The sequence below is a fragment of the Chiloscyllium plagiosum genome, chromosome 33, assembly GCF_004010195.1.
Source record: "Chiloscyllium plagiosum isolate BGI_BamShark_2017 chromosome 33, ASM401019v2, whole genome shotgun sequence".
NCBI lineage: Eukaryota > Metazoa > Chordata > Chondrichthyes > Orectolobiformes > Hemiscylliidae > Chiloscyllium > Chiloscyllium plagiosum.
The window spans coordinates 12,547,332-12,561,499 of NC_057742.1; the positions used below are offsets into that span (position 1 = coordinate 12,547,332).

The 14,168-nt window shown below is 39.3% G+C and overlaps 1 protein-coding gene across 5 annotated transcripts in view; it reads right to left on the reverse strand.

The window, feature by feature from the left end:
• Positions 1-14,168, reverse strand: part of znf385c (zinc finger protein 385C) — a 414,328-nt gene that overhangs the window by 222,715 nt on the left and 177,445 nt on the right. The window contains exon 1 of one of the 5 annotated variants that reach the window (XM_043674955.1): positions 12,698-12,879. The exons of the other annotated variants lie outside the window; for them this stretch is intronic. Within the exon in view, the coding sequence (XP_043530890.1) occupies positions 12,698-12,764 (67 nt within the window). The 5' untranslated portion in view covers positions 12,765-12,879. Of the gene's footprint in view, positions 1-12,697; positions 12,880-14,168 lie in introns of those variants that run through there. 5 annotated transcript variants of the gene reach the window in all.

Genomic DNA, 14,168 nt, shown 5'->3' on the forward strand with positions numbered 1-14,168 from the left:
AATTACTGCTGCTGAGTGCTTGATAAAATATGTTTATAATAGACTTATTCACATCCTGAATTAAGGTGAAGCAATATTCATGCTTCTGCAAGTTTTACAGGAGACTTCATACGCAGCATTGTCTTCCACTCTGACAGCAGCAGAGAGTAGATTTATCCATGCAGACCTCAGGAAAGCTAAAATGCCTCAGGTCACCTGCAAGCAGAGGAACAACATTCAGAATAACTTCTGTTTCACTTGGAATTTGCATCCTCAAGCTGGTTGGGACATGTACAAAGAATGCTTAAAAGCCATTGTGACTGTATTGCCAAAGAGATAGTTTCTGATGTCTGCAGTGACTTGTTCAGACAGCTGAGCACATGTTCCATCTCGAGCTGGAGAGTGAGCTTTCTCACAAGCTTTGTACACCTCCTGTGTAGCAAGAATTAATAGAAGGAGAGAAGTAAACTGATCGTTAAGTCATGGAGGAGAAAGTGAGGGCTGCAGATGCTGGAGATCAGAGCTGAAAATGTGTTGCTGGAAAAGCGCAGCAGGTCAGGCAGCCTCCAAGGAACAGGAGAATCGACGTTTCGGGCATAAGGCCTTCTTCAGGAATCTGAAGAAGGGCTTATGCGTTAAGTCATGGAGTCAAACAGCCTGGAAACAGACCCATTGATCCAACTAGTCCACACTGACCATATTCCCAAACTAAACTAGTCCCATTGCCTGCCTTTGGTCCATATCCTGCCAAACCTTTCCTATTCATGAGTGTATCCAAGTGTCTTTTAAATGTTATAATTGTAACTGCATCTACCACTTCCTCTGGTAGTTCATTCCACACACAAACCACTCTAACTAAAAAGGTTGTTCCTTAGGTCCTTTTTAAAAATTTCTCCTCTGACCTCAAAAATATGCCCCCTAGTTTTGGACTCCCCCACCTGCAGAAAAATGTCCTTGCTATTCCCCTTATCCATGCCCCTCAAGATTTTATAAACATCCATAAGGTCACTCCTCAATCTCCTCTGCTCCAGTGAGGATGTAACTCTGAAGATGAATGAGGGAGATCCAGAAGATGTACTGTACCTGGACTTTCAGAAAGCTTTTGATAAAGTCCCACATAGGAGGTTAGTGAGCAAAATTAGGGCGCATGGTATTCGGGGCAAAGTACTAACTTGGATTGAAAGTTGGTTGGCTGACAGGAAACAAAGAATAGTGATAAACGTCTCCATTTCGGAATGGCAGGCAGTGACCAGTGGGGTACCGCAGGGATCAGTGCTGGGACCGCAGCTTTTTACAATATATATTAATGAGATAGAAGATTGTATTAGTAATAACATTAGCAAATTTGCTGATGATACTAAGCTGGGATGCAGGGTGAAATGTGAGGAGGATGTTAGGAGATTACAGGGTGACCTGGACAGGTTAGGTGAGTGGTCAGATGCATAGCAGATGCAGTTTAATGTGAATAAATGTATGGTTATCCACTTTGGTGGCAAGAACAGGAAGCCTGGATACCTACTCTGGGCTCAAACAACTTTACATATCCACTGTATAGATCTGATTTCAAACAGAACACAATTTTATATTGGGATCCCATGTACCAATGTAGCACACAGGGCAGTGTAAGTTGTGGTTCAGTGGTTACATTCTCGCCTCTGAGCCAGTGTGGTATAGATTCAAGTCCCACTCCAGAAATTTTGAGTCTTTAATCTCAAATAATACATCAACAAGTTGCATTTATAAAAATACCCCAAGGTGCTTTATCCGAGAGAGTGAACTGTTGGAAGTGCCATCTCTTGGATGAGATATCAGTATAAAACCCCATCTACCAAATCAAGTGGATAGCAACATAGAAACATAAGACATAGGAGAGGGCAGTGGAGGCCCAGTCTTTGGATTCATTTAAGAAAGAGTTGGATAGAGCTCTCAAGGATAGTAGAATCAAGGATTATGGAGATAAGGCAGGAACAGGATAAAGATTAAGGATGATCAGCCATGATCATATTGAATGGTGGTGCAGGCTCGAAGGGCAGAATGGCCTACTCCTGCACCTATTGTCTATTGTCTATAAAAAAGTCTATCCAGCCTATTATTATAACTCACACGCTCCATTCCCAATAACATCCTGGTAAATCTTTTCTGAACCCTCTCCAATTATTAATAATATCCTTCCTATAACAGGATGACCAGATCTGCCTACAGTACTCCAGAAGAGACCTCACCAACATCCTGGACAACCTCAATGTGACATCAACACTCCTGTACTAAATGGTCTGAGCAATCAAGGCAAGCGTGCTAAAGGCTTTCTTAACCACTCTGTCTACCTGTAATATAAATTTCAAAGAAGTATGTATCGGAATCCTCTGTTCTACAACATTACCCAGGGCCCAAACATTAATTGTATAAGTCCTGCCCTTGTATGTATTATCAAAATACAATAGCTTGCATTTATCCAGAAAAATCTCCAACTGCCACTCCTCAGCCCATCGATCAAATTTCTTTGTAATCTTAGATAACCTTCATCACTGTCCACTTTTTCACCAATTTTGGTGTTATCAGCAAACTTACTAACCACACCTCCTATATTCTCATCTAAATCATTGATATAAATGACAAAGTTGACCCAGCACCAATTCCTGTGGAACACCTCTGGTCACAGGCCTCCAGTCTGAAAACCAACCTTCCACCACTACCTTCTGAGTCCTACCATCAAGGTAACCTTGTATCCAATCGGCTAGCTCTCCCCGAATCCCATGTGATCTAATTCTACTAATTAGTCTACCATGCAGAACCTTGGCAAAGGTTTTACTAAAGTCAACGTAAACAACGTCTATCGCTTTGCCCTCATCAATCTTTTTGGTTACTTCCTCAAAAATCTCAATAAAGTTTGTGAGACATCATTTCCCTCATACAAAATCATGCTGACTATCCTAAATCAGTCCTTGCCTCTCCAAATGCATGTAAATCCTATCTTTCAGAATAACCTCCAACAAATTTATCCACCACCAATGTCAGTCTCACACGTTTATAATTCCCAGGCTTCTCTTTACAGCCTTTCTTAAATTAAAGGCACAACATTAGCCACCCTCCAGTTCTCTGGCACCACACCCATGGTTATAGATGATGCAATATAGATTTCTGCTAGACCCCATAATTTCTTCCCTAAATTATGACAACATCTTGGGATACACTTGAGCAGGTCCTGGAGATTTATCCACCTTTATGTTTTCTCAGACATCCAGCACTTCCTCTTCTGAAAATGAACAGTTTTCAAAACATCAATGGCCTGACTTCTGCTACTATCTGATCTTGCTTCACCTCCAACACTGCCCTGATTTCTTGCTGACTCCTCTGCCTGTCTATCCTGTACCAACTCTTGTGGTTTTTCTGATGTCGCCCTACCATTCCCCTACCAAACCTTGATTTCTTTTTCTCCACTAGGTCTTCCTTTCACTCTCATTATCTCTTGATCCTACTCTGTTCTCTTGAATGTGTTCTGTCTTATGTCCCTGTTTAGAGCCTGAAACTCTAGTTCATCTTTCATTGGTTTCCCTTCATCTCCCTTCCCTGTCCTAATTCCCACAGTTATTTGTTATGATTCTTCTATGAGAAGGTTGCATCAACGTCTGGGTTGGCATTTGTCACCCCATCTCCAGTTCATCTTGAGAAGGTGGTGGAGAACCACTGACATCAACTGCTGAAGTCCACGAGGTTAGTTACACGATTGAATTATTAAGAAGGAGTTCAAGCATTTTGACCGACTGAAGGAACAGCGATATATTTCCAAGTCAAGATGGCATGTGGCTTGGAAAAGAACTTACAGGTGATAGCATTCCCATGTACCTTCGTTCTTCTAGATGGCAGAAGCTGTAAATTTGGAAAGTGTTGACAAAGCAGGTTTGGTAAAGTCTTTAAAAACTGGGGGGAGAATGTGGAAATAGAAGTCCAAAGTCGAAACACACTTCCTGATTATGCAGCAAGAATAGTATAGTCATTAGGGTCTCAACATGATGACAGCGCGCACTTTAACAGTTGGTGCAGGGGATGCGAGGGTGAAAGAGAAATGGAGGAATAATCAACAAGAAATCACAATCAAGTCAAATCTGGTAAATATATCCTCACTCCTTCCAAGATTGATAATGTATAAAGGACAGCACCATGGTTCAAATATGAGATCTCTGTGGTCTGTGTGTTTCAACGTGAAGCATTTTTAGCCATTGGACCATATCCAATTTCCAGCATAAGGCCTGACCTTTTCTGTGTAACTGATTAGGAAGCAGTGGTTGAGTGTGTTCAGTTGGGTGCAATGAGTGTGATCTGACCACTAATGTGCTCTCACAGAGCTAACAGGATGCATGCAGATGGATACTTGGGCCACGTAGGCACAATAATTCACAGGCTTTTGAAAAGACTTAACCGGGGAGCTGCACAGACACATGATTGAAGATGCGGCCTCAAGAATCACGCTCAGTAAGCACGTGTATCAGGTGTGATTTGGTAAATGTTGCCAATGATTAACTAACTAAAATGGTCCCAGTTTAAATTGCATTTACCGTAAACATGAGAGCGACAAGCAGCATTATCAGCCTGTGGATTAGGAGGGGGTGAAATGGAATATGTCATGTTCAAAAGCTCCCTGTTAAAAATAGGGTGTGAAATTCTGTTCAGGGCTGGATTAGGTTTGGCCATAATGCAAGGGGATAGTCTGATATTTACTGTCAAGTCAGACACGTGCATGATACCAAATGGGTCTAACGCAAGTGAGGGTCATCAAATTATTTTCCAGCAGATGATAAATGTGAAAAAAAAAACAAGGAGTCCTGAAATAAATATTTGCTTGACAAATGGCTTAATGGGAAAATAGAAAGAAATGACGATTATCCCAGTAGATAGGGAGAGAAGATGGGCAACATTCCAGATTGTTAATATGTTAATCTACATAAGCAACATTTTTGCACATTACACCCTTGGGATATTTGACAAATGAACTATCAAACTGTTGATGTTTTTGTGCAGCAGCCAGTACAGGAGAACTGTATTTTAACATCTGCTCTTATTTTTCTAATTTACAAGAAAACTTTTATTAATTTAAAAAATATTTCTAGAATCATTTTTGATCCAAGCTTGTCAGCATAACTTTCTAAACTGCTAACATTTAAACTGACTTCCAATGTTTGCAGTAATAAAACACTGAATAATAGATATGACCAGAGTGATTATAAATTAGTGATCTGCTGAAAGGGTTAATTTGAAAGGATGAATCATGGGATGTAACTTCCACATGATTTTGACCAGATGTAAAGGCCAAACTGAGATTACAGCTCTAGACTCAGTTTTGACATCTTTGTTACTGGGTATAATTCACACGGTTTCAATTTTAAGTGCATATTTTATTCCATTCTGATTCAATGTTGGTCACTGCCAGTGATCCATGCTACTGTTCCTTGATGAGAGTTGACATTGCGTAAGCAGGCTAACAGTTTGGTTGTCATTACTGTCGAGAAATAACTTGCTGTTATCTCTGAAGTTATTTTTTCACCAAACATATATTTTCCAGAAGTAACAGGCTTTAACTGAATATGCATAGAGATAATGATGGCCAAGAAAATCAGGAAAAATTTCAACTCAATGCAAACCAGTATTTCATTTGGAAATGTTCACTGTGTTGTACTATTTGCATTTTGTCTTGCCTCATTAGGTTCTCTTCTTCAAATCATGCAACACACCATTCCCCAACAGAAAGAGCCTCTGGCTCTCTGCCATAGCTGACGATGATGGGGGCAACAAGAATTGTGTAAATATAATGTGGGGTAGACTTGGCCTTTGAATAGTATTCTCTATCTCCGAGGAAGTGTCTGATTCCTGCGTGACAACTCCCCTGGATAGCTCAGCTCAAACTGTGAGCTCTGTGTGTGTGTTTATATGTGTATGTTGCATCATGTTTGTGTTTCTTTAAGCTGTTGTGTCATTTGTCTTCTTGCTTCCAGCAAGGATGCAGACAACAAACATTAATATTGTAAGGTCCTTGCTGTTTACAAGGTAGCACGTTCAGTTACTTTAAGCATGGCTGTAACATATCAAATCTGCCCGACATTGCATTGAAACCCCCTTCCAGCCAGAAATGGATGTGATGAGATCACACAGTCCTCATGCACTGGACAATGGTTATTTGTTGCTTTGAACTGGAATGAGATTTGGTTGCGTTGGTGACTCAGAGAACTGTATATTGGTCTGTGAGTGAGGACAAAAGAGTGGAGGTTTGCTGTTGCTACACCTTCCTTCCATATAGTTGCTTAGGCTGATGTTAAGTAGCTTCTGCTTCCATTTCCTCAGTGCTTGGCACCCAGTGGTGATGCTGCCCTACTCCGCTAAACCTCTCCAAACATATTTCTCTGCTTGAGTCTAATGACTGAGCAAATACATTTTGACCAAAAGCAACATTCCATTAAGTCTTTCAGTTTCAGTGACTGAAAAGTGTTGACAAAATGCAGAAGAACCACTTTTTATTGTTCTCAGCATATATAATTCAGACTTTAGAGAGATGCAACAACAAGCCTAAGAAGCTGAGATACACTGGTTACGGAGGTTTCAACTGGAACCGTTAACGTTTCCTCAGTCTCCATGGAAGAGCAGCATTTCTATGTATCTGTAATCCGCTTAATCAGGTTTGATTATCAATAGCAATCTAAGTATATCTGAAGTTATTAGACAGTCACAGAGATAGTTAGCAAAAAATGGCAGGAGAGGATGGAAAATTGTGTTCCATTGAACCTTTCATCCTTGGTCACCTTGCTTTGAATGGTACTTAGTCAAGTGGTCTCAAACTCATTTAAATAAAAGAGGAAGTCGTTGAGTGATCAATAGTCCTGAAACATGAACTGGTGGTTATTTGTTTGGATGTCAAACAGTTAATCACGTAAGCTTTGACAAATTGTATTTTGTTCATAAAAGGGAAGAAAAATAAATAGTTGAACCAAAACTATTTTGGATATTTGGTTTACTGAGAAACAAGTCAGCTTACTGGTTGCTTAAGTTGCTGTACAAAAGTAAAAGCTACTACTTAAACACAATTTTAACAAGGTAGCAATTCTAAGGTGCTCCCTCAGCTAAATTTATATCACACTTCAATATATTTTTTAACTTCATCACATTTTAGCACACTATTTTCTCCAATAACTTCTACATTCCTGTTTACCTGTACCATGTTTTTCCACCAACAGGCAACCGTGATGAACTAATCTTCAGGCTCTGCCCATGATAATCTTGGGATGTTTTTAATGGAGTCTTCCCCAGCATGTGGGTATGGCTGACCAGGCCAGTATTTGCTGCCCATTCCTAATTCCCCTTGAAAAGGTTGTAGTGAGCAGCCTTCTTGAACTGTTGACATCTATCTGGCAAAGGGCTGTTAGCAATGGAATACCAGGATTTTGAGACAGTAGCTTTGAAGGAATGGTGATACCATTCCAGGTTGGTGAATGGCTTGGAAGGGAACTTCCAGGTTCTGGTACACCCACATATCTGCTCTCCTTGTCCTTTTTGGTGGTAAAACTCCTGGGTATGGAGGGTGATTGCTTGGAAATGAATACTAGTTCTGGATAATAGTTGTGGATGAAGGAGGCCATCTTAGTTCATTCATTAGAAGGAAGATCCCCCTCCAACTCTCAACTGTCGTTACAATGAGTTACCAACTTCACAATTTTATCTGAAAGACATATTCTTTATGTCAATATCCATTTGAGTGAAGAATAATATCTTCACATCTCCTCTCAATTTATCTTTCTCCAATTCAAGTGTGTACCACCCATGGCTGTCATCAATTTAATTTAGCATTCAGAGAAATAACTGCTTTAATATCAAACTAATACATACCTTTGAAAGGTAACTGCTCCATTTCTGTAGTTAAGCCACAAATAAAACCAGTATCAATGATAAAGTTTTAACCAAATACAGAACAGTGGAGATCTAGCAGCTCAGGAGTGTTACCAACTCCTCAGTTTTTTTAGTCCATATTACTGTTTTTGATTAAGGAGTAGAGTTGTATTTTTAAAAGTTTATTTACAGGATCTGGGCATTGCTGGCTGGGCCAGCATTGATTGCCCATCCCTAATTGAGCCAGTTAAACATCAACCACATTGCCTTGGGTATGGAGTCACATGTAGGTCAGACCAGATAAGGACAGCAGCTTCCTTCTCTATAGGACATCAGTGAATCAGATGGGTTTTTATTGACAGTGGTTTCATGGTAGCCATTTGATCTTAATTTCTTTAAATAAAAATTGAATTCAAATTGCACCATCTACTCTGATGGGATTCAAACCCAGGTCCCCAGAACATTGACCTGGGCCTCTGGAGGAACAGTCCAGTGACAATACCATGAGGCCATCACATCCCCCGTCGCCAAGTTTGAAGATCTGTCTTTAAACAGTGAAGACATAACAAAGGAGTGTGTGCTGAAGGTAATTTATCGTGCACAATACTCCAAGTATTCTTCCTACAGAATGCAGCAATCCCAGTTTAGTTTGATGGACTCTCTAAGATCATGTTCACAAATGAAAGATCTTCTCACGTGTTCCTGGTAAAGTTTGGAACTAGACACAAGGAACCTGGATGAAAGCACTGCTTCCACTGACATTTCCCATTCACACTCTTGGTGCTTACGCTTATTCTTGTACCTATTCCTGCATTTATTATTATGTACTGCTTCAATAGGGCTATCTTCCTATGAAAAAAAACCTTTGCAACACTGTTTCCAGGTCTTCCACATCAAAACAAGCAGTATGTGCCAGATTTCAATCTCCCATGGAGTTTTTCTATAGGATATGGAGCTCAGGCAGGCAAATTAAGTTGAGGTACACAAAAGCCACCATCTAAGTAAATGATGAAATATATTCAAAAGCTGATGGTCCACTCCTATTCCACTGTTTCCACATTTCCATGTTCTATCACCATCACAGTGATCTCTTTAATGGTTATCTGTAGCTCTTCAAGAACTGCGTCCCCAATGGAATATCAAGCGAAGCTCTCTGGACAAATTATTGTCTGTCAATAGTTAGTCAAACTAAGGGAAGGAACTCGCATTGTAAAGCTTAGCATTGTACCCAGCCTCTATGAATTGCAGATACAGGGTTGCTAACACTACGGGCCAGCTTTGCGATTTTCTCAAGATTGGGTGAATGGTGTGTGACTGCCCAGTCAGAGTTGTTTAGTTTCTTGCTGTTTATCGAGTCATTTTGAACAATGCTCACTGCAAACTATTGCCCCAGATTTTAATAAATGCAGGCAATTGAGATGCCTCCGACTTAATATTTGGATGTTGCTGTGACTAGCTGTCTGCAGAAATAAGTCATTTTTCTACTGAATGCTGAGTTACAGTGACAGCTTTACACTTCACTACTTGTCCCTTCACATTAGTTAAATCATTTGCCCTACTTCTTATGACGTTATGGGGTTATTCAAGCTTATGGTATAGGAGGTGAGAACTGACAACATACCTCACGCTTTGGAATATGGAATTTGGAACAATTTCTGCATGTAATAATGGTTTCACCTTTTGTGGATTCTTTAAATTTGTGAACCAGGGTGCTCCAAGGACGTGCTGATAGCTTAGAGATTTCAAATGACAGATTTCGGTCTCAGTCAGTGAGTGTTCTCCATGTAACAATATTGAAACATTGGTATGCAAATCATCGAATTTCTACACATCTTCTGAAGCACTTGACATTCCTGATGGGAATATCATTTAATCTCATTATTACATGTTGCCATTGAGCATTAGACATTATATCCATCAGCTGATTTAATTTTAGTTTCAGATAATGGGAATTAGATCCTTACTAAGTTATTTATAATGCATAAATAAAGAAAGAATATACATTTGTCATCTCTGAGCAAGTAACACTCACAAAAACATGTGAGCTTCATATTCTGCACATTAATTTCAAAGTGCACATGAATATTGTACTCCACAGAATTCTGCACTGCAGAATTTGACCATGTACTATGTATTGAACCTTTAAATGTTCAAGTTAACATTGCTATACAGAATTACTCTACATCACTGAAGACCTCTCATCTCCATTGGAAAATGAATGACACATGTCTATGTTTGAATTATTTGAATTCATGTAACATAAAACTGGGCTAAACTACTTTTCTGACAGTTGCAGTGAATGTTTGGGTATAGCTTTTACACATGTTGTCCAGTTCCCTCTTGATGTATATGGCTGCACCTTTCTTGGTTGTATTTTGTGCATGGCTTAGCTGAACTACAATGAAGAATGGAAGACTGAACTCAGAGTGAATGCCCGCCTGATTCTGTTCATCAAACCAGGATCCTGAGCTTCCTTTACAGTAATCTAGACAGTGGCACATGAAACATGAGCATGTTTGCAACCAAGCAAGACACTCAGTGCCCAGAGTGGTAGAATAAATAAGACAGAAAAGTCATCCATATATTTAAATCAATACTACAAGAGCACTGAGATAAGAAGAACACAGCAGGTCAGGCAGCATCCGAGGAGCAGGAAAATCGACATTTTGGCCAAAAGCACTTCATCAGAAATAGAGCCCTGTTGAAGGGCTTTTGCCCGAAACATCGACTCTCCTGCCCCTCGGGTGCTGCCTGACCTGCTGTGTTTTTCTAGCACCACTTTGATCTAAACTCTGGTTTCCAGCATCTGCAGTCCTCACTTTTGCCTTTTGCACTGAGGTAAGAAGAATGCCTATGACACAGGGGTGGGGGATTGCTACAGTGATTATAAAGACAATTAGTTGGAAACTATCTACATTCTCTGATTATGTCAACCTTTTGAGAGTTCAGACTGTAAAATGTGCAGTAGCTCAGTCATGAATTAGCACAATTACATACCTGTGCTAAATCATGATCATACAACTGAATTCTATGCAGTTGTGTAAAACGTTTTATAGGTCACAAAAGTTTTGTTGCATTTTCACAACTGCCGGTTGGTAAAGATTGCCTCACTTGAGCACATGTGCAGATTAGGAGGGCGAAGGGGAGGTGTACACTGACTTGCATAACAATCATAAAGATGATTGCTTATCAATTTGATCCAGCTCCCAGTCTAATGAGACGCAATCAATTTGGCTGAAAATAATGAAAAATCAGAACTAAGGCGAACTCATTTACTCCTACATGGGTGTATTTAGGAAACACAAGCTGTTGTGGAAAGCTTTTTTTGTTCTTATTTAGCTTTATTAGGCTCTGACAGATAAAAATTTATTTATGCAAGCAAGTATTTTAGATATTTTAAATGACAGATGTCAAATATACACTCTTTATCTATTTGTGGAATAGTATGAACAGCTTGGTTGAAACATGATGATGAAGCAGTAACACATCTATTTACTGGTGAAAAACTAGTGACACTCAGGCATAAGATGAACATTTAAATGCATCAGTGCAGCAGCTCCTGTTATGAATGTCAATGCGAACACTTTTTATAAAAAAAGTACTCTTTGAAAACAAAAATGGTTGACTCTAAGTAACATGTACCTGATCTCAACCCAGGACATGAATCACTTCCTTCTCACACAAGATTGCTGATCTTGATGCAACATTTAAAAGTATGATCCTAATCGGAGCATAAAATGTTCCTCAATTATTCATGTCTTCATCACTCAGCATTCTGAATATGTCAGCCCAGCACTATAATATCCTTGACACATTAACAACTTCCTGGATAAAGTTCATACACTGCACAACAAACTGCTTTAATCTTATTTGCAGAATGGAAAATTAAATGGGCTAAATTACAAATGTATTTTTAAGGATCATTTAAACAGCATCCTACAATGTTTTTGATTGGAGAACAACGTCAGTAATCTAGTTTGAAGATTCAACTCGAAAGCATGAATTTACAATAAATTTTATTTTTAACAAAATAAACCTAAATTAACCAGCCTATTGAACAGCATTTGAGGTACATGGTTCTCTAATTAACTGATAACTAAATATGTAAGGAGTAAATGGAGAAACTACATTTGTTTCATTGCACCTAATTCATACTTTGCTAAGTACAATTTTTAGTAGTCAACATGATTTTTTTCATTGTTCTAAAGAATACAGTTTACATTGATCTAATGTACACTAGGAACCAGCATGCATCAAAAATGAGATGCTTATCATGAGTGAATAAAAAAGGTCAGCCGTTATTTTAGTAATATCTGTAAATTGATATTGCAAATTCAATTTAACCTTATTTTTTAATTGCTGCATTGTACGGGCATCCTTAACTCAGAATTTGCCACTCCTATCTATTATTTAAGTACTTGTTTCACTTAACAGTTTAATTCTAAAAGGTAATTCAATATTACCAAGTCATTTCATTAATATTCGTTGGGCATCTTTGGGAATCAAGTTTAGAATTAAATTAAATTGGATGGATGTTATTTTCCAACTTATCTGAATCCTCTTATATCATCCTTTGCAAGACACAATGTTTTTCTCACTTACAGAAGCAAAATTAAAAAATATTTGGTGAAATCTATTTGATCAATACCACCAGGTATGACATAGTTTACATGAAGCTCCACTATTAGTTTGTAAGAGAAAATTTCAGTCCACAAAGGCCTTTTCTGTTCCAAGGAATGATATATTGATTCTCATTGAAAGCCCATTGCAATTTTACCTTTAACATAAACAGCAATTGCTGCAATACACACAACAGACAAATATAAAAATAATAAGTCTGTAAACATACCTCTCTTCAGGAGTCCTGCCCACATTGTTTTAGGTTCTTGTTTGTGTAGTTTAAGTGTTGCATGCATAAAAGTGCAGGAACACTGGTTTCTGATGCGCTTAAGGTTTTGAGATTGAGTGTGTACTGTCTTGAATATCCATAGTACATCGTGCCAGAGTGCATTATATTCACAGAGTCACTCAGCTGTTCTGGGCAAATGCGGCCGGGCAGCAGAAAACAGCTGTGGTCTCTTACGCAATGGCAACTGAACTAAGAAATTCGAAGGCAGGGTTTGATAAAGTAATCGCAAAAATCAACTAGTTCTTACTAAATGCAGTAGGCGGGGACTTTACACTTTATTGATTTACCTGTGTCACTTAATGCGATTTTCTTTGGCTAAATATCATCATCTGCCTTTAGACAAAGGATCCTATGGCGCAGTGGTACTGTTCCTGCCTCCAGATTGGAAGGTTTAGGCTTGAGTCCTACCTGCTCCAGAGCTGCGTTATAGATATTTCCAATCAACCTGTTCAGGGATGTTATCACACACCTGTGGAGCAGGCACGTTATAACAAGTCCAAATGGATTAAAAATAATTCTACCCTCAAACTCATGGTCTTGTGGCACAGTGGTAATGTCCTGACCTCTGGGTCAGAAGTTCAAGTCTTACCTGCCTGAACAGGTTGATTAAAGATAGTTTTCAGCCATCAGGTGTGTGCTGCATTCACTTGCAGGAGATGCTCTGGAAGGCAGTTTGAGTTTTGTTTTCCCCTTTTTTCCCCATCGTGTACAGAACTTTGAATACAGTCCATTTATGATAAAAAAAAGTTGTGTGGCAGTGGTTTGAAATCGATTTTGATTCCAAAAAGAAATATTAAGCTTGCCAGCCAACATAAAAATAGGTCAATAGATGTGAAGCTGGAGAAGTACAGCAGGTCAGGACTGAAAGGGTTTTGGCCAGAAATAGTGACTTCCTGGCTCCTCAAATACTGTCTGACCTGCTGTCCTATATCACCTTCATATCTATATGACTTTGGCTTCCAGCATCTGCTGTCCTTACTATCTCCTACTAACATGAAAAGATCACTCGTGCTGAGCAGGTACAGCATTATAGAGGATGTATTTGTAGTGACTGGAACAAAGGTCATGTGGATCTCATTGACGATGCAATCCTTGATTGGAAATATTAACCTGGAACAATCAGGAAAACCCTGGCTAACTGATGTAAACAGGAGATTCAGAGCCTTCTCAATTTAGGGGACTGACTCTGTTCTGGCTGGGTCACAGTCAGTGTGTTACTGTTGGTGTCTGCTTCTTTTTCTTTGAGGGAGGAAGGGATGATGATGATGATGATGACGATGACGATGACTCTTGAGCCAGTTGAATTATTTAGCCAGCTTGTTAACTGGCATTCCTTTAGCGAAGACAGATTTCTAAACTCCTGATGCACATATCGTGTTTCGGGTGTAACTGCACATATCGTGTTTCGGGT